This window comes from Echinops telfairi, unplaced genomic scaffold (assembly GCF_000313985.2).
Source record: "Echinops telfairi isolate 266 unplaced genomic scaffold, ASM31398v2 ScPeMD7_20;HRSCAF=75, whole genome shotgun sequence".
NCBI classification, from domain to species: Eukaryota; Metazoa; Chordata; class Mammalia; order Afrosoricida; family Tenrecidae; genus Echinops; species Echinops telfairi.
Window position 1 is genome coordinate 1,795,980 of NW_022103917.1, and position 22,185 is coordinate 1,818,164.

Consider the following 22,185-nt stretch of genomic DNA (forward strand, 5'->3'; position numbering starts at 1 on the left):
ACCGCTGGTCCTGAGGAGTTCATCTGTCCTAGATTCCCTGTGTTTCCAGTTCCCATCTGTACCGATGTGCATCCTCTGGTCTAACCAGGTTTGCAAGGTAGAATTGGGGTCATGGTAGTTGGGGGGAGGAAGCATTTAAGAACTAGAGGAAGGCTGTGGGTTTCATTATTGCTATTTTATCACATCTTATACCGTCCAACATCTCCCTTCACCCACTTTTATGTTGTCCACCCCCCAGGGAAGAGGCTATATGTAGAGCCCTGTAATCGGCTCCCCCTTCCACACCTGCACCATCCCGGTATCACCACTTTCACCACTGGTCCTGAAGGGATCATCTGTCCTGGATTCTGAAGGGATCATCCGTCCTGGATTCCCTGTGTTTCTAGTTCCTATCTGTACCAGTGTACATCCTCTGGTTTAGCCAGATTTGTAAGGTAGAATTGGGATCATGATAGTGGGGGTGGGGGAGAGGGAGGCAGCGTTTAGGAACTAGAGGAAGGTTGTATGTTTCATCATTGCTGCACTGCACCCTGACTTGCTTGTCTCCTCCCCACAACCCTTCCATAAGGAGATGTCCAGTTGCCTACAGATGGGGTTTGGGTACCCACTCTACACTTCCCCTCATTCACAATGATTTGATATTTTGTTCTTTGATGTCTGATAACTGATTCCTTCGGCACCTCGTGATCACACACGCTGGTGTGCTTCTTCCATGTGGGCTTTGTTGCTTCTGAGCTAGATGGCCGCTTGTTTACCTTCAAGCGTTTAAGACCCCAGACGCTATATCTTTTGATAGCGGGGCACCATCAGCTTTCTTCGCCACATTTGCTTATGCACCCATTTGTCTTCAGCAATCGTATCGGGGAGGTGAGCACACAATGATATGATTTTATGTTCTTTGATACCTGATAACTATGAGACACGACATCCCTCACTGACCCATAGCCCTACAGAGAGTGGATGTCTTAAGAATCACCAGTGACATACACAGCAAAGAAGGCTATATGTTGACCGTCAGAAATATTGGGAAAATACGGTTCAAAGCCAAGGAATATCTAGGATTGCTAGGAACCATCAGAAGCAAAGATTTCCCTAGAGCCTTCAGTGTGAGCTTGGCCCAGCTGACATTTCCATTTCGGATGCCTAGTCTCCAAAACCAAAAGAAAATAAATTAAGTAACCCAGTGTGGATTAATCTGTTATGCCAGCCAGTGATTACTACATGGGCCAACCTTGAATGTTGCAAAACAGCATCCCACTTCAGACTTCCTTTTCATTTCCCTTACTTCTTCATTCTTTGCCACAGTATTCATTGCCTACACATTTTCTACTCTAAGAGAGTTGGTGGTATGGTAGTTTATGGTTGGGCTGTGATTCACAAGGGCAGCAGTTTGAAACCACCAGTTGCTCTGTGGTAGAAAGAAGAGGATTTCTACTTCTGTAAACAGAGTCTTAGTAACCCACAGGAGCAATTCTCCCTTGTCCTATAGGGTCAGCATCCATTCTATGACACTGAGTTTTGTTGTTGTTGTTGTTGGTATTTTTGGTTTTAAATGTTCTACTAGAGTTCATCAGTGCCAAGATTCAATGCTTTTTCCATAATGTTTCACCTCTGAAACAGGAAAGTAGCTTGCATCCAATGGCCTGCCATGTTTACTTGCTAATGACCCCTCGCCCATCCACTCCTGTTCTTCTCTTCTGTCTTCAAGTCCATCCTGACTCACAGCAACCTTGTAAGACAGAGTCGAGCTCCAGAGGGTTTCTGAGACGGTAAATCTTTACTGGAATAAGCAGCCTCATGTATCCCACGGAGCAACTGTTTGCTTTGAACTGCTGACCTTGCTGTTAGCAACACAATGCTTAACGCACTGTGCCACTAGGAATTCGGTTTGATTTCTGAATGGTACATAAAAGAACAAGGTACCTTACAATCTGTAGGGAAGACCTGAGTGATGCAAACATTTAAGCACTCGGGTACTCACCAAAAGCTTGGCTGTTGGAACCCATCCATAGGCACCTAGGAAGAAAGGCCTAGAGCTCTGCTTCTGGAAAGTCACAGGCCAAACAAGGTCATGGAACGCAGTTTTGCTCTTCAGTACTGGGGTGACTGAGTCAAATGGAACCTTGACAAATAGTAAAACGGATGGCCTGGACTCACTCACTGCCATCGAGCTGATGTTGACTCAGAGCGGCCCTAGAGGAAAGGGTAGAATGGCCTATTTGGGTTTCTGAGACTAACTTTTATGGGAGTAGAAAGCCCTGTCTTTGTCTGGTGGAGTGGCTGGGGCTTTCAAACTGATCATTTTGAAGACTGCAGCACACCACATGACCACTGCCTCTATGTCACCAGGACTTCCAACGGCAAGGTACATACAGTGACATATGGCTAACTTATTTCTATTATGTTGTTCATTGTCTGTTTCTCTTCCATACTATCCACCTAACATCGCCAATGGCAATGATCGTTGTCTGCTGGTTTCATCACTCTAGTCTTAGCACCTATATTCAGATCTAGCATAGGGTACATGTTGGGGGGAAATATGGATAGTGTTTCAGGTAATAAGGAGCTCTGGTGGTGTACTGGTTGCACGTTGGACTGCTCACTGCAAGGTGAGCAGTTCAAAACCACCACCCACTCTTCCAGAGCAAGGTGAGACTTTCTACTGCTGTAAAGAGTTAATCTCGGAAACCCACAGGGGCAGTTCTATACTGTCCTATTGGGTTGCCATGGGTCAAAATCAACTGGATGACAATGAACTTTTTGAGTTTCAGATAATATTTGGTAGACTTAACTGAAGTCTACCCCCAATCCTTGAGAAATCACCCCTCAACCCTTTCTCACTCTTTTAAGAACCCCTGAAAGATTTAGACCTCTTCTTTGTAGTGAATCTGAACTTGCTCTTATTTCACATTATCTCAGCATGTTAACAATAATAACTTACAGTTATTTAGCACACTGAAAGTTTCAACCTCTATCATCATTTAACCTCTGGGAAATTTTCTTTAGCTCACAGGACCGTAATGCTTCATTTACTCAATGAAATATAAGAAACTGAGGTTCGAAGAGGAAGCCATACTAGGGGACTTCTAAAAGGTCATGGGAAAATTCCCTTCTTTTTCAATTTCATTTTCCACCAACACTTTTTAAAGCTACCACATATAGTAAGCCATGGGTCACAAAATAATTTTCTAGCACACTTCTTCCTACCCCAATGTTATGTGATGGGTCTACTAGTGTCATATAGTTTGTAAAAGCTATAATTACGTATATATGTATATGGCTTCAGAAGCTCAGGCAGATTTTTATGATTTATTGGGAATTTTTAGAGAACAAAACTAAGACAGAGGAACAGATGGCAATGTATTATATATAGCAACACTTTTTAAAATAACAGAAGCAATCTACATTTCAAAATATATTTGTGGAAACAGATATGTTAATGAGCTATAGATTTAGTTATATGCATATGGGGTGTGTGTGCTTGTATTATAAATAGATGAAGTAGATAAACACCTTGGTAAGAGCATCCCTGTGCCCCTAAGGAATCTCATTCATTCACAAAATAGAAGATAAAATACATATTAGGAGTTTAGGTTTACGACATTAAAAAAACAGGTACTCCTAATGAGAACAATTCCAATTTTTTCCTATGTATCATATACACTATCTATGAAAATATGTCAGAATTTCCTACCATGTATTTTAACAAAAACTTGAGTAGATGTGACAAAATCTGGCATGTAAAATCAAAATGCACAATTAGTATCAGGCAAATCAGAATTGCTTTTCACTTCTGAACATAGACATGAGTTAGGTTGCATTCTAGGATTAATTGGGGCTCAACTAGAAAGGCACAGTAAGGGATCACAGAAATGTTTTGAGTTTGCTCTTAGCTTGTGCTTTCTGTTTGTTTTGTGTTAACCCTTCTAGATTCTCCAGGCAAAATATGTCAGACAGGAGGGTATCTAGTATTGGACGGGGCAGGTATTATTTAATTACAATTTTATATTCCTGGTGACAGGAGCCAAGGGGTTATACTGATACATCATTAAGAAAGGGTGAAGTGAGAGAGGCAAGCACAAAGGTGCTAAAGTCCACCCAAAATATGCAATCTTTAACATGATACTGGATTTCTCTGATGCGTACAAGATGTACACATATAGACTGTACCTCATAGTCAAAAGTAAAAGAAAAAATGCATGTATAGCACAGGTTCATTAAGACCTTAAGTAATAAAAATACAGATGTGAATACATTTTATAAAATGCATCTATTAAATGTAGTCTATATAGCATATATTCAAAATATATAGTACACGTTAGGGCAGAGTAGAACTGTCCCTGTGGGTTTCTGAGACAATAAATCTTTACAGGAGTAGAAAGGCTCATCTTTCTTCCAAGTAACATCTGGCATATTTGAACTGCTGATCTTGTGGTTAGCAACCCAACTCATAAGCCATTATGGCACTAGATACATCTCACTCCTTCTCTCTCTCACACACCTATCCTTTTCTACCTCCCTTTCTACCCCCTATCCCTTCATTCTCTCCCGCTCTCAAAAGCCAGCTAGAAAAATTCCATTAGATTTTTCTTTTACTTTGCCATGACCTTTTCTTTTTTTCTGAGAGAAATAAGATGCATTTTTTCTTATTAAAATGCACATATAATATAAACATGAAGCCAGACCTCTCATATATGTTTATTCACATACAAATACAGTCATTCAATAAGTCCTAAGCAGGTTCTATGGAGTTATAGGGATGGAAAGCTACAATATATTATAATAATAAGGGTTCCTGGTGTGTAGGGTGGGATTGGGAGGGGATAAAGGGGAGCTGATATCAAAAAGTTCAAGAAAAAATGAAAATGTTTTGAAACTGATGGTGGTAGCAACTGTACAATTATGCTTGATCTAATTTAATTATGGACTGGTATAATATCTACTTATGAGTTTTCGATACCATGGGTTGGCAGGCTGCAGATCTCCAGCCGTATGCAATGCTTTTGGTATGTGTATGAGGCCCTGAAGTATAATTGGAAAAAAATTTAAGGATATTATTCAAATATTATGAGTACATTTATTTGTAAAAATATATTTATGGTTCTCAAATAATTTTTAATTGTTGTGAGCGTGATAGTTGGGTTTATTGTGCCAACTAGGCCAATGGGAACATGTAGGCAGAGTTTGGTCTGGTCACAGCTTGGTTGGAGGATATCCAAAATAAATAAAGACAGCTGGCATCCCTTCTCTCTTTTGCTGCCTGGTGATCAGACCAGTGTGCTGCTGCCTTAGCTAGTTCTCTGCCTCAACCTGTGTGCTACACTACCTGTGGGCCAAGCCAACCCGTGGATCATGCCGCTAGAGTTTGAGGTGCCTTTGAGACCTGCTTCTCCAAGCTGCTGGTGGGTACATTGCTTGAGCTAGAGGCTGGTGGATCCTGCCACCTTGCTTGAGTTTGAGATCCCATCAGGGCTTTCTTCCCTAAGCTCCTGAGCTACTGAATATTGTTGACCCACCCTGCTGTCTGCTGCCTGCAGAAAAACTCTGTCTGCCTTGCCTGAGGGAAGATTCCACTATCTGCTTCCTTGACCTTGGACCCAGCAACCCATTTCAGTTGGAAGACTTCCAGTATATTAACTGTTCCATGAAAGTGAGTTGAACTGAGCCCTCTGTACTGCTGTGTGGACTAATTAGTTGTTATATTCCATCTCGCTGTATAAACCTATCCTCTTATACATATATAACCATAAATATCCTGGTTTTTTTCTCTAAAGAACCCTGCCTAATATAGTGAGGTTTCACTCCTCCATCTCAAAAGATTACTTCTCCCTCTTCTATACCAATGCGCTTAGTGAGAAATGTAGAAAGATATTTCAAACAAGTTGAAATGCTAATATTTCCTCTTTTTAATGGTTTAGCCTACTAGTCTAGGTCTTAATAGGACTTTGGAAAAGAGAACTACTTTACAGAGGATACTTCTGAGGGGATATGATGCTGGAGCCCAGGATATGCTCACATGTAGACATACTTCAAGCAGATTAAAATTAATTAACATTTGTTGAAGCTTTATTGCTGACCCAGTTTGCGTTCCCAGGGGATGATTTCTTCCACTTAGGGAGAGTGGTCAGTGTGTGGATCTGAAAACCAGGAAATGTAGCTTTTTCATCTTCTTTCTTTCTCTGCTCTACCTCTGACCTCCACTTTCACCTCCAATTCCAACAAAATGTACTCCCAGAACTTCAGAGAGAGAGAGTGGAATTAAGTAAAACTCTGACCTATTTTTTCATTGCAAGGGCACATCTTTAGGTGTAATATCTTGGCTGTTAAAAAAAATATATTTTATGTAATTAAAGCAGGCATCATCCTCTCTGCTCTGGTTCCATCTATTTCCTCTTTCACAAATGTCAGCAGCTTGGCTGAACAACTGAGTACTTGAGTCATAAGTCCCAGTGTTTTGTTGCTATATCTTCTATAGTATTTCTCAACCTCAGATGAGATATGCAAGATTAATAATCCCCATATCATCTCCCTCTTCAAATAGGGGCCCAGAATTGTGAGGATGACAAACTTGCTTTCCTACTGGGAAAGCAGATGGGATATACCTTTGGGGTGTCAAGCTCTGTTTCTTGGTCTAATTCCTTACCTGGGTATTCACACCTGACCCTTTTCCCAGCTAAATTTTGCCCTAATATGGTTCGGTTTGGTTTTGCTTTATTTCTTTATTTTAATAAGGAACACTAGTTAACAGTATATATGAGTGAGAATCGAAAGCAAGGTGTCACAAAATGTGAAAAGTATATAGGAGCATATAGAAGAACGTCTTCCCTATTCAGTCAGCATGTATTTTTATTGAGTATCTACTTTTATAAGTGTCTACTTATAAAGCATTGTAAATTATAGGTATAAAGCAGAATCCGTTTTTGCGACAAATTGTAATCTAGTAGCAGAATACATGGGGCAAAAACCACCACAGCATAAGGCAGAATGCAATGCAGAACCCCGGACCTCAATGCTAATCCATTCTAGAAGGAGTGTTGAGATGCGATATAGTCAAGATCTGAATTGATTTTCCCATAAGAAATTAATGAAAACAGATTAATCTGTTCTTGACCACCAAGTTTTTACCCTAATCTTGCATTTTTATACAAAACATGACAGAAAATTCAAAGTTAATAAGTTCAAAGTTAAATAATAGAATTTAAATAAGAAACACAATATTAAATTTTTTAACAACTACATTGTGGCTCATACTTTGAGATTGATGAGGATCTGGGTCTGTGGACCCGGATGTGGAGCGGAGGGATGAAGAGAAAGAATCATTGTTTGGAAGGGGAATCCCCTTCCATAAAATCAACTGATAGCTGCTTTTCAGGAGTTTTTTCCCCTCCTTTGCCTTTTTACACTAGGACCTAGCTGGCTTTCTCTTAAAAAAAACAACAAAAAAACCTGTCTAATGTGGTCTACTTTTGCATGTCCTTAACTGTTTTCTAAAAGGGTTTACTAAATTATCATCTATATCGATAACAAGGTTAACCAGTTCCTTATCGTGGTGATTCTTTTCGAAAATCTCTTGCTTAGGACCCAGGTTCTTTATCTAAAAATAATACAAAAAGCCACAAAAACTGAGAAAATTAGAGCAAAACGCTTGGAACACAGGCACAAAAGGCTTAAACAACGCGCGTACTAATCGCGTCAACTAACGCTGAGTGACTGAGACATGAACGAACGGCTTTTGTTTACCTGAATCACGTGCGTCGGATTGGATTCGGATATTTTGTTGGAGCTGGGATGCAAAATTTTCTTGACATTTCGTGTTGAAATCCTATTATGTTGAGTACTCATGCGGTCAAATAACTGGGGTTCTACTGTAAATACTACAAGTAATATCTAATTATTGTTCTGTAGAAAGGTAGAGAGAAAAAAATTCATTTTGATTGGTGGAATATCATCTAAGTTAGTGGCTCTCAACCTGTGGTGGTCAAAACGACCCTTTCACAGGGGTCGCCCAATTCATAGCAGTAACAAAATTACAATTATGAAGTAGCAACAAAAATAATTATATGGTTGGGGGGTTCAGCACGACATGAGGAACTATATTAAAGGGCCTCGGCATTAGAAAGGTTGAGAACCACTATACTAAGTGATCATGATATTTTACTCCAGTGGAAAGATGGGCTGGTTTTCAGTAATTGATAAATAGAGCTGGTGATGTAATAAGTTAGACTTTAGGCTACAAACTACAAGGTCAGTAGTTCTTTGAATTCTCCTGCCACTCTATGGAAGAATGATGAGACATTCAATTTGCTCCTGCAAAGATCTACTGCCTCAAGAAACCTAGGGAGCAGTTCTACTCTGTCTTATAAGGTAGCCAAGAGTTATTTTGGACTCCATGACAATGAGTGAGTTCGTTCAAAATGTATGTATAAAGATACTATTCTTCAATGTAGTTTACACATGTCTGTGGGAGATCAATTCCAACAATATGATTTTCCCTTCACTGTTCATCTTTCCTTCAATTGCTTTATTTTTATCTGACACACTTGACTGTAAGTTCCATGAGGAGCTATATCTTAATCATTTTTAGCCCCAGTATGCAGCACAACAATGAACATAATGTATGCACTTAGTATATTTTTATGTATACCCAAATTAAGGAAGGTATAGCCCGTAAGTATCACTACAGGTGTTACATGGTTTTAGTGTTAAGGTTGTGTTATCATCCTTGATTCTTTCCCCATTGGTTACCATAAAGGCATTTAAGAAAACAAACCGTAAGAATGAGATTTTAGTGCTTCCCAAGGAAGGAGGAGAAAGCAGAGGATGAAAAGTCACAGGCAAAAAGGTGGTCAGGTATTAACTTGCTTAAAAGGGAAGCCACTGTCCCACAAGAAAGAGCTTGGCAAACAATGACAGAAACAGGGACGGGAAAAAGGACTTTTGAGACATTGTTGAATGTAAACTTGATGATCTGCTGTGTAACCCTATTCAGTCAGCATGTAAAAAGTTTAAAACAAAGCAAAAAGGACTCTATGCTTAATTGTGAATCAACCCCAAAGCCTAAGCATCATTAACAGTACTCCCTAATATATCAAACATGGAAGATGATTTACAATCTCAGAAAACCACAGGGGGCAGTTCTACTCTGCCCTACAGGATCATTATGAGTCAGAATTAACTTGATGGCAGTGGGTAAATATTGAAAATTCCTTATTAAAAGTGGAATATCAGCAAAAACCTGAGTACTGCCCCAAATTAGTAAAAGTAAATAGGAGAGCTGGCATAAGCCTTTGGTATCATCTCTTGTGGTAGTTAGATATTATGTCCACTAGACACTCCAGGTTGGGGATGGAATCCAACCTGTCAATCAAGTCAATCCGATGATGCCTCCCCAGGATTGTGGTCTTTTAATAAGGAAGAAACTAGGAACGTCCCTGTCTTTCACTGTCCCTTCAACTTCCTCCTCAATGCGTCTTCACTGGGACTCTGTGACTGCCTCTAAGGGCATCACCATGTAGACTGCCCAACTCTGAGAGCTGGAGGTGCCCTGCCATTCTTCCACTGACATTGGATCCACGTGACTCTGTACTCACTGGCCGGTAATCTCCAAGCATCACGCTTCACCCTTTCACATCAGTGGCCTGCAGTCACTTGAATTGAGTCTGAACAGGGTCCTGACTGGCATTAGACCTATAAATTTGAATTGGACTAGGCTCGGGCACTACCTTCTTGATGTCAAGTTGCTTCTTGTTATAAAGTTCTTTCTGGTAAAATAGATGAGTGTCACTGGTTTGTTTCTCTAGAAAACCTTAACACATCTCCAAATCTTTTTTATAATTGGGGAAGCCCAAGTTCAGAAAAAGAGAGAAACCTGAAGAAATTGGACATAGCAATAGCAGGAACAGAACTAAAGCCCTACTTTCCTGAAATAAGCCCAGAACCTCATGGTGACTTTTCCAACTCCTCTTAAATTAATCCAGCATGACGAATGTGCTGCAATGCCTAGTTTACTGGATATATAGCAGCACATTATGTTCAGTGAGAATTTCAATCAAGATCTTTGAGGATTTTCACACATTTCAAAGCTGTTACCCCATGTCACTGATTTCGTTGATTTGAAGACACAATAGTATCAACTGATATTGGGGATATTCCACAGAGACAGAGCGAATGGTTCTCTCTCTGACCTGGTGCGTTAAGAGAATGTCATCAAACAATGATCCAGTATAGCAATTTCATTAACCAGAAATGTTAGTGGTGAACTCGGGAGCTCCAGTTATTTGTCTCCTAAGACTACCTACCCTCCAGGAGCGCCAAAGGGATCTGAGCCTGCTGAATGAGAGAGCTGAAATTGAACAATTTTCTCTTTCTGAAATACCAGTGCCAAGTAAATTGACTATTTGGAAAGCACAGTAACAACAACGACAAACAATTAATGACTATAAAGCATAGCGGATTTGAAGAAAGGTGATTTAAATCGTAGTATAGCAAGGATCATGTGAATAAGAAGCATCTATTGAACAGTTCCCATGCATCAATACTCTCTATATATCATCTAATTTAATCCTCTTAGCATTGTCTTGTTTATCAAAGGAAACCAAGGCATAGTGAATGATGCTGCAGCTAATTTAACCTGTCCCACTCAATGCCTGAACTTATGTTATCTTGGGATACAAGGGAGGTAAGATGGAGTCAGTTGGGAGAAAGCCTCCAAGAGGAGACAGAAAATAAACCTATACAGTTTCTTGGGAAGGACTGAAAGGACTGAAAAGGAAAGGTTATGACTATTTTAACATGCAAATACAAGGTAGACTGAGCCCAATCATGAAGCTGAGAAAGGGAAAGAGCTGAGGCTAGGAAAGTGGCAACACCATCAGAGAGGATGGTTCAAGTTGCTAGATACACGAGAAAGAGTTGACAGGGCCGGGTGATTAATGGCGTGTGGGAAGGAGAAAGTTGAGAGAGAAGCCAGCTGACTCAAGTTTCAATATTCAAAAACAGCATTGAGAAGCCGGAAACTAGATTATCCTGGATAGAGAGAGAGGAGTGGGAAAGGGAGAGGGTTGGGCATATTTTTCTAGATGCTCAGTGGACAGAGAAGCATGACTCTATAGGATAGTAGTTTGTCCTACTGGCATTTTGACTGGACTAGACTAGCTGCCATATTAGAAGCCTGGCCATCTTGGAGTGAAATAGAAAAACAATCCTGCAGGCTTTGGAAATTGTGACTATAAACAGTGTAAATTTATCTCCTCTGGGTCAGTTGACAGAGCGGGACAGGGTCACAACAAGGTGCGACCAAATCGAATTCCATTTCCAAGCTATCTGCTTCCCCTCAATGTGCTAGACATTCCACAATTGGATTCATTTCTCTCGTCAATAATTCAGGCTCTTCCCAGTTTGCACTCTCACAATGGCAGCAAACCCCGTCACAATCAACACATACAGTGTCCTGGAAACAGTCCAGGAGAGATTACCTATGAAGCTCCCCCAGGGAAGGCAAAAGTTCAGAACCAGAGAGAGAAAACTGTAAAGAAGAAACTGAAGGTGATGGTCAGAGAAATAGTAATAAAGATACCAATGGAGAGTCACAGAGGAAGGCCAAGTGATCATGTTAGTGGGGGTGAAATCTGAAAGGATCAACAGTTAAGTCTCAATCAGTTCAATGACCAACCTGTATAAAGGATTCTAATGTTTGGGGACACTGTGTTTACATGGTACTGCCCATATGGTGAAATTGTGTGAATCTAGTCACCTAGGATCTAAGACCCATGCATATATGCACAGGGTAAAATGTTTTATCAGGTATCTACCTGAGAAGACTCACTAAATATCCAACTCCAACTAGATTCATTTATCTCAGGACCTGGCTGCTCTCATCATGGAGCATACAGAATGTAAGATACACATCTGGGACATGCTTTTAGAGAATGAAGTGTTTAGAGAAGGAGAACGTATGGTAGGCTCTCTCATAATATCACCACAGGAACCTCTGATAGTTTTACAGTGGCCTGGGATAGATATTTATTAATGTACATTTTGTCTTGTCACATTTTGCCACTCCCCAAATCTTTTTTTTTATTGTGGTGGAAATATACACACCAGATACACACCAATTTAGCCATGTGTACATTTTTGAGGGGGCTTCAAAAGGTCATGGAAAAATTCAGTTAAGAGAACATGGAAGTTTTTGAAGTCCCAAATTATAATTCAATTATATTGATTTTATTCTTCCAGTTGTAAAACCATTCTTGCTTTGCTTTAACAAAATATTCCATCACCATTAACCTGAAATCAATACTTTACAAATAAAAGCTCCCCCACTTTCCATTCCTCCCTCTATCTCAGCCCTGGTAACTGTTAATAATCTGCAGTTTCTGTCTATTTGTTTCTTTTCATATAAGTGAGACTGTAAAACACTTGTCCTTTCACTACTGGTGAGCAAGGAGCTCCGTTGTCATAGTGAGTTATGCATTGGGCTGCTAACTACAATGTAGGTGGTTCAAACCAACCAGCCACTCTGTGGGAGAAAGATGAAACTTTGTGGTAGTGTATTATAGTTTCAGAAACCCACAGGTGCTGTTCTATAGGGTCACTATGAGTTGTATTTGACTTTATGGCAGTGAGGGCTTGTTCTGTTTTGCTTTAATATTTCTCAGCATTCAAGTTCATTCATGTTGAGGCATGCATCAGGACTTCATTTCTCTTAATGTCTAAGTAGTGTTTCCTTGTGTATGGATACCATGTATACTCTGTGTCTAGGAAATAGTCAGCTGATCAAGGAATAGTTTTGAGTCTTGAGCTATAAACCTTCTCAGTTACTCATTTCCATTCTGCTGAGTTGTCCTGGATGGCTAACCCCTTGTAACTGAATTCTCTGACAGCTGCTGTGGACTCACCAAAGTTCATCCCCTGGCCCTTTGATTGCATGGGGCATTAGTGAGCTGTAAACGTTAGTGGGCCCCTTTCAGCAGTTATAGCAGAAACTAAAAATACATATAGGTCTTCTTTGCATAGCTCTCCAAGATAGCTACACCATTTTTCACCTTTAATTTAGATTTAGACAGCTGAGCTTATATGTAATTATACTATTTTACCAGGCAAGATAGATTCAAATTTCTTTGGATTTCACGTTACTTAAAAGCGTAAACACTTTCATTTAAGCAATTTCATCTCAAGAGTAAATTGGAAAGATAATTAACAAATGAAAATATATATATTTTGAGTGTAAAGAATGTAGAAGCTCCATGAGAGTAAACACTGAGCATTGTGTCCAAACATAATAGGTTTCAATTGGGCCCAAGTTCACAGAGCATTACCTGCGCACGCACACACATGCACATACGCTCACAAATAATGCAGTATCAGGGAGGACTTACTGATTCAATTCTATTGAGCATCTCTGGTATGCAATGCTATTATTTCCATCATGAAAAATTAAAGGTACCAGTTTACAAGCAATTGAGTTGACATAACGAGTTTAATGCCATCCTAAGAGCTATTTTTGAAATTTAATTCATACTGTCTAACATTAAATGGTTTTTGTAGTCTACATTTTCTCATAGCATTAATCGTTAGTGACAAAATGAAAGCTCTCTTTCTGCTAATGTTTGTGAGGAAGCCACTGTGAGTTCTCTTAAATAACATCCAAAATACCAGACTCTGTGGTAAGAGTTGCATTTAGTAGCTCGTGTTGATTGAAAATTAAAATACAAAACATTAAATAGCAGGTTGTTGCTATCATTTGTATATAAGAAAAAACAAATTTTTATTAAGTGACTAAATTGTGCCTTTGGAAAGTTTCATAGATATGGTTGTTTGATACCATATGCCTAATTTTATCATAACTTCTCTTCCCTTGACATCATTGGATTTCCTGGTTCATCAGGATAGCATCAGTGCAAGTTATTTGCTATTTATCTGGGGGCAAGAAAATCATGTGACATGAATATTCAGTAACCAGAAATAGCTCTGAAATGATTAAATGTTCCTGGGCCTAGAAAACCAGTTTTAAGTATAGAGACCAAATCCTAAATAGAGAAAAGTCTCTAAAATGATGGCCCTTTGGATTAGCCATCATTACTCCCAAGGCTTTTGATAGAAAGCATTGTGGAAATGATCAAAGCCATGCATATGTCTACTATGAGTGTCCGCTATACTTTCCATGCAAGTGATCAACCAGTATTAGTTGAATGCCTCTCTCTCTAGTGACCCAAAGCTGCCTGCTCCCTGACCCAGTCTGTACAGTTCTTGAATGATGTTGTTTGTTTTAAATGTCTCTTCTTTTGTTGAGCTGAACATTGCCTCCCTGTAACTTCTCCACATTGGCATATTGGTAGTCCAAACCAACCAAACCCACTGCTTGTCCAGTGGTAAAATGTCGGAATAAATACATCAGACTCTGACCAACAAAAGCTAGTTTCCATCGCTCATCAGAAAAGCGATTAGAGGAGTGGAGCAAAATATAGAAACATAACTACAGTCCTTCTTCCCCAAGTAGTTTCCTTGCCTGGGGAGAAGGGCTAAAAAGTTCTTCCTCTCTGAATGTCTCTCAAAGAACTAAGAAGTCAATAGATTCCACAACAGATAAAAGCCGCTTAGTTAATCCATCTGACATAACTAAGTAGAAAAAGGTGTTTCCTTTTTTATGCATTATGATTCAAACCAAACCCACTGCATTCAAGTAAATTCTGATTCATAGTGACCCTATTGGATGGAGTCGAAATGCCCCTGTGGGTTTTCTGAGTATGTACCTCTTTACTGGAAGAGAAAGAGTGCATGATAACTGTATTAGTCTAGGTACTTTGGAGAAACAAATCCACAGCAATTCATGTACAAGAGAGTTTTTTGTAAAGAAAATGTGCATTACGTAAACATCCCAACCCAATGCTGCCCAAGCCCACAAGTCCAACATTAACCCATTTACCCAACACCAGTCCACAAAGTCTTCCACCTCACAAAACAGAGGCAATGATGCCGATTGCAGGAGGAAAGCTGAGTCAGTGAACGAACAAGCATCTCAGCACTAGCAGGGGTCTCCACACGGCTGCTCTAGCACCCAGGGCTGCATTGGGATAGGTCCATGTAGCGTATCCTTGGGGATGTCTTGTAGGAAGTCAATCTTGCAAGCTGAAGCAGGGAACTGCTAAGGCAGCTGCACCCGGCGCAACCATCACAAAACAAGAGACCCGAGAACTAGAAAGGCGAGGCTTCACCACCCATTTATCCCTCCGCCTTTCAATTAGCCCCACATGTGATTATCGGCCAGGCTGGCACAATTAACTAACTCAATAACTAAATCCTATATTTGACATGTGAACAAAATATGTGGAATTTTCGTTGTGAACATTTTAGATAATGTGCTTCTTCCTATGACATTACTATTTATGTAGTCATATGACCTAAGAAGAATTCATTTGTAGGCAGGAGGCAGGGAATCCACCACCCCATTTTACAGAGAGAAAACTGAGCGCCAGGGGGTAGGGGAGGCACCGATGGAAGCTTTCAAGGACTCCCTATGGACAGACCAAGCCTTTCTAATTCCCAAAGACATAGTGAAGCCTGGTGTGAGGAAAGTCCTTGAGTGACAGACAGGTCAGAAGACACAAAATACCCCAATCAGCTCTTCTGAAGTATATGTAGCAGGTTTCATTTTTCATTTTTTCTCTTCTACTTTGACAAGTAGCAGAAATGCGAAGGCATTACCATCTAGATAGAGAGCCAGGATTCTTCAAGAGAGATCACATCTAGATTCTAGAACAGTGGTTCTCTACCTGTGAGTCATGACCCCATTGGGGGTCGAATGACCCTTTCACAGGGTACCTCTGATTCATCACACTAGCAAAATTACAGTTACGAAGTAGCAACAGAAATAATTTTATGGTGAGGGGCTCACCAGTACATGAGGAACTGTAGGAAAGGGCCGTGGCATTAGGAAGGTTGAGAACCACTGCTCTAGATGGTGGGTGAGCAGGGTTAACACGGGGGCAGGTTGACTGCAAGGAGAGGAGGCTGTTTCTCCATGAACCAGGGGTCACTGGTATTGGTGTGTGGTGCGTGCTGCTTGCATTAAACTGCATTAAAATAGCAACCCAAAGAAAAAGAGATAGGCTTGTGGCTGGCTTACATTGCAGGGGTGAAACAAAAAGCTCAGACTAGCACCCAGATCAGATTCCCTGTCCAAAATTGTTGCCTCTAAGCTGTTCAGACAGACACGCATGGACAGAAATGCTTCATGCAGATTAGATGAGAAAGCAGTGAATTCCAGAAAGTTTTCTATCATCTGATTTTTTTTTTTTCATTTGCAGCTCAGGATAAGAACATTACAGCTGGAGTGGTTCGGGGACGCAGCTGATACCATTAGCACCTGCCACAGTTTGTAAGTGCCGAACTGGACTTGTAATTATGTGCAGGGCTGTCATCTCATTCTACAAACTGGTCACACTTTCCTGAAGACGGTTTTGAAGACTCACATTAGCTCCACTTCAAAATGAAATCTTTGTGGGGTTTGCTCGGTGTTTATGAGGGGCATTGAATAGTGCACATTGGAAAACATTTGAAGTTCTGCTGAGAGGCAGGAGATGAATTCACACCAGGGAAAGTGGCTTTGAGGTCGAAAAGCTCCATGTTGCTGATTGGCGTCAATGACCATTTGTGTTTTGACATAAAATTTCAACTGACTGGATGTTCAGAGATAAGAATTCAATCAACAGCTGCTCTGTTGCTTGGAGAAAAATGCTTTTCCGTCTGCAGTGGTTCTCGTCCATTCTGGTGAAGCTGAAATCGAGGCTGTGGGTTTGCTGGGGCTGTTTGCTCACAGTGCAGTGGCGAGACGGGCTGAGCCAAGTATTAATTGTAAGACGCCATGCTTTAGGTGCTGCCTTAGTTGCCATAGTGAGGGCTGCACTAGTACTGGGGATGCCTTTGCCTCCATGCATCAGCTCGCTATGATGCTGCTAAGCATGCATTTGTAGGCAGATCACTGTGGTTAGCTGCAGGGCAGTCACTGCCAACTCATGGCAACCCCAGGCATCATGGGCATGTGGGTTTCCTGCAGGAAAACACAGACAAACAAATGAGAACATAAACCCCAGGGCTGAAGTCAGTAGCATAGTCCTAGGTGCATTCTTCGAATACAGCAGCAAAGATGCGATGGATTCACTGTTGCTTAGGCAACAGGGTCTGCAATACATCTAATATTGTTCCATTGATTCTGTCAAATGGCAAATTGACTTCACAGTTGTAAAGATCTAGGTTTTTGTTTCTCAACTCACTAGACTATTTTATGTAGTAGCCTAAAATTCTAAAACCCAGTCGTTCTGGGCAAATCGACCTTGGACTTATTTAAATAGAAACTCTATATGTTCTCTGACCCCTGATGGCTTCATCTTTTGTGTATCAGTGGTTGCTGGCTTTCAAGGTCCAAACCCACATGAACTGTGAGGCCACGCTCTTTGACTTTCGGATAGGCTGTTCTGGACAGCAAGATTAGCTTGTTCTCTGCTGTGGCAACACGGAACATAAAGTGTTTGAAATCATCAGTTGTTATCAGGATCCAAATCAATTCTAAGGTGCTTCCACTCCCCAATTGCCCAATTCCCAGACAGTTTTGTTTCTTTTGTGAGTTTGTTTCCCCCAGAGTCAAGGAACCGAATCCTTAGAGCAAACTCGATGTTCCCATTGCTCCAAGACTAGGCATTTTAGGAGTATTCAACAATTCGAGTGTCTGAGGTGAAATCTGATCCTCATAATCCCAAAGCCTTTGCTTTTATACTGACTTCTGATAATCCAGGATAAGTGCACTATAGTTTTCAAATGTTTAACTGATTTAATCACAAGCTTTCCAAAGCCATGTAGTTCTCATCCGCAGCAGACACCATTCCGGAGGTAGCCCCAAGCTTGCCATGGGAGAGTGGTCTTCACCTGGGGGGTGCCATATGTCCTTAATTTCCTCACTGGGATTGTTCCCATCGCCTGTGGCTACGGCTGAGAAAGATTCCCCTGGTTGCCAAGTTCCAATCTGGAGAGAATTCTGATGTGAGTTCTCCTAGAATTCGCTAGAGATCTGCTGTCCCTGTGCTTAGGTTATAGGGAAGGAGATAGCATTCTGTGGACACCTGGAAAGGCAATCAGAGCATCTACAAAATATGGTTTTGAATCTTGCAATTCGATGCCATTCAGCCACCCAAAGTGAAGGCTCCTTTCCTGGAAATTCTTCACATGTGAATTTCCTAAGCCCTATTAAATAGGCATCAAAAATTTTAAATAAAATAGAGGTCGGGATCAGCATGTCCTAGGACAAAAGTCAGAATTACCATGAAGCCTTGCATAGGCCTTCCTCCACCAATCCCCAGTAGTAATGGGGCTCTGGCTTCCAAGTGGTCATTAGACTATCTTTTCTTAATTCTATCTGACTTGCTAACTCTGAGGCAGGCCATGGCAGACTTTTTAATAGTCTGTCAATCATTTGGAAAATATTTTATCTAGTGCCAATGGATTCCCAAGAGTTTCTAGTTATGTATGATGGACCCAATGTGGCTTGCTGCTAACAGTAGAGTTGATTTCAGTGTTTGGGGACCATTCCTGGCAAATCCCAAATCATCATTATTTAGTTTTCCACCTATTCCTTACCTGTACCCCAAAGAGCTCACTGTAGCTAGAAAGAAACACAACCATGCAGTGTGATTTCCTTTCTAATTCATAGCCAAGTCCTCCAGGGGACCGTCCCTTCTGTCCAAAGCTCCTGCTGCATGTTCCCAGGTGTCTTTTCCTTACACGCTAGTTTCTCAACCAAGGTTTTGCATCTTCTTCCTTCTGAAACCATGAACACTCACACTTGAGGAAATTGCTCTGAGGTTCACAGAAAATTAAAGCCATTGGGAGAGAAATTGTGCACGCCTCTACCATCAAACCTATCAAATGATCTGTGTTAGTTTCCCCATACTTGGTACTCCCTCGTGGCACATGCTTCCTGTGCTGGTATCCCAAGCGAACTTTTACGGTGGGGCAGTAGATCCCAACCCTTCTCACCTGCTCAAGGAATTCCCTCAAGTCTAGCCCCTGAATCACCAATTATACTGTTCTTGATAACGCTCTGCCTCTTTCAAACATATGGGAGTGAATTCCTTCTTTACAGAGGTTGAGCAAACTGGAAAAAAAGAAATCATTCCTTCTTTACAGAGATTGAAGAAAGACATGCCTTCTTTAAAGAGATTGAGCAACCTGGAAACACTTTCCTCTGTGGTTAATGATTATTTTTCTGTCCCTCTTTAGACCAAAATATACTGTTCAATTCCCGGTTCTCTTCACACTCAAGTCTCAACAGCATTTGATACAATCGGTCACTTCTCCCCTGAAACATTTCCTTCCAGTGTTTCCTAGGACCGCACTCTCTTGGTTATACTTTTACCAGTCTGGCTACTGGTTTGTTGATTTTCTTTCCACTCAATTGTTCCGTTAACAGATTATCTTTCATTCATTCCGTTACGAATGTAGTTAGTATATGTTTGGCACATATTTGAATTGCATTTGATAGTTTTTCACCTTAACTCTGTTGCAGAAACCGTTGGAAAATGGAACTCAGGGATCAAGGTGATGTCGCTTTGGGATCTTCTGTGAGTCGTAGGCAGGGTGATATGTGTGGACAATTCTGGAGCAGATTGAGAATACTGCATTGGAGCTCGACCATCTGTGACTCATCCTCGACTCCGTGCAAATCTGTCTCTGGCATGGAGGCAGAAAACCGTTCCTAGCTTCTCCTCCCTTCCTTATTTTCTCCTTCCACATTACAAGCATGAGGATATTTTCAAAAGTATTTCTTTTGCTGAATTCGTTTGCAGGACCTGATAGGAACCTTATAAAACTATGACTTGGGGTATGTAGGATGCTCCAATTTGTCCTTCTGTAGGCCCACCTCCAGCAAACTTTAGAAGAGCAATATGGGGGTATTTGGTTCCTCCTATCAAATGGAGGAATTATTATGCAAGCTTGATTTGTCATTTTTACCACACCTCCCTTGGTTCAATTGTATGCACTTCAGTGGCCCTACAATTTTAAATTCAGATTTGAAAAAAATCAATGTTGAAGATTCTAGGGACCATTTTTTCCATTGCTCCCTGACAATCCATAATAATTAACACCCTTGGCACTCTCTACTCGGTTTGTTGTCATTTCATTCCTGAGTACACACTTCGGTACTTCACGGCCCAGGGTCTTTAACTCCAGCTAGAGCAGGAGTCCTCAGGTGACCCCAAACCATAAACTTATTTTCATTGGTATGTCATAACAGTAATTTTGCTACTGTTATGATCCACTATGTAAATATCTGATATGCAGGATTATTTTCCTTGTTACAAATTGAACATAATTAAACATTATTAAAGCATAGTGATTAATCACAATAACAATATGTAACTATATATTGTGAAATATTTATGTGTTTTCCGATAGTCCTAGGCGACCCCTGTGAAAGGGTCATTCAACTTCCAAAGGGGTCTCCTACATTCTAGCATCACCTTGTTCACAGATATTTCCCAAGACCAGTAGTGAGTTAAGTGTGCTTTTCTCTATAAATGAACACGTTCCTACTCTCCCTGTTACTCCCCCTTGCATCATTGACCCCGTTTCTATGGAAATTATGCAAGGATCATAAACATCCCCCAAGTGTCAACCTTTCCAGCCTCCAAACCTGGGGTTAACAAACTATGACCCATGGCCCAGTTTCAGCCTACCTCCTGTTTTGGTAGCTAAAAGTACATTGGAAAATGCCATGCTTATTGGTTTGGGGATTGCCTATGGCTACTTTCATTCCCAGATTAAACAGCAGGTAAGTACCTACAATGGAGACCCTATCTAAGTCCCACAAAGCCTAACATATTTATGATCTAGACCTTTCCAAAACCAAATTTGCCAAACCCTGATCTAGAAACTGAAGTGCTTTTGTTAAACTGAATACTCAATTTCTAATCATTCCGTACCCCAATATTTTATTGTTAGAATGCCCCCTTCCAATGATCTTCAAGTATCCCATGAATGTTTGCGTGAGGGTATGCCTCTGTGTATATTTCTCCTTGTCACTGCTCCAATGCTGGAAATCTTAATACACAAAGAGTTGCAAAAGTTAGTGATTTATAAATGTGATTTTCTGATTGATGTATTGGAAGGAATTCTCAGGCTTTTAATAGCAGTGGTACAGGCCACTGTGTACAGTGAAGCAATGCTATGCCAAGGAGAGAAGCTGTTGAGAAGTGGCAGTACCCACAGGACTGATAAATTTCATGACATATTCACCAAGAATCAGAGATGTCCAGGCAAAGTATTAATAAGAAAGTAGAGCACTGGTTATCAATCCTGATGGCATGGTAGACTCTCCTGGGGAAATTGTAAGAAAATATGGATTTCTAGGCAGACCACTTTTGGGGAATGGGAACCTAGGTATTAATATGAGAGGGCTTAAAAAGTTCAAGGAAAAATTAGATTATCTTTTAAAGTCATTTTCCCATCCACACTTTGAAACCCCTTCGTATTTTAAATGGCCAGCTCTTCACTTGTTTCGGGGAGTAAGTGGAATTGAGTCCAAAGCCCTAAATGTCCGTTCCTACTTGCTACAGAGGTATTATTCCTGGCAATCAGTAAATGAAGACCTCATTTTCTTAAATGTGCCTTTTAGGTTAAATTAAGCCCTCTGAGAATTCTCAAATGCTTTGTAAACTGTAATGGAAATGCCCACACCAGAACCTTTAAAGTAGACAACATCGGCTGATCTTTAGACTGTTTACATACATTATCTCATTTAATCCTCACAACATCTCAGTTGGGTAGGTATTATTTGTCCATTCTATAATGAAAAACCACAAGCAAACAAACTCTAAGTGACTAGCCCCAGGCCACCCAAGCAAACAATGACAACAAAATCAGGATGTGGCCTGCTCTGAAGCCCATGCTTCGTTAGACCTTTGCAGTCTGTTCGTTTCAGTACTTCCCCACCAAGACTGTATTTTCTTGTCCTCCTCTCCAAAGTATGTCCTTTCTATTTTTCTTTTTTAATAATTTTACTGGGGAGCTCGTACAACTCTTATCACAATCCATACATACATTCATTGTGTCCAGCACATTTGTACATTTGTGGCCCTCATCACTCTCAAAGCATTTGCTTAATACTTCAGCCCTTGGTATCAGCTCCTCATTTTT

The 22,185-nt window shown here is 40.6% G+C and overlaps 1 protein-coding gene across 1 annotated transcript in view; it reads left to right on the top strand.

The window, feature by feature from the left end:
• LOC123521485 overlaps positions 1-19,748 on the top strand; it is a 234,332-nt gene extending 214,584 nt beyond the window's left edge. The window contains exons 4-5 of the mRNA XM_045288347.1: positions 16,305-16,375; positions 19,556-19,748. Of these exons, the coding sequence (XP_045144282.1) occupies positions 16,305-16,375; positions 19,556-19,748 (264 nt within the window). The remainder of the gene's footprint in view (positions 1-16,304; positions 16,376-19,555) is intronic.
• Positions 19,749-22,185: the final 2,437 nt, after the last annotated feature.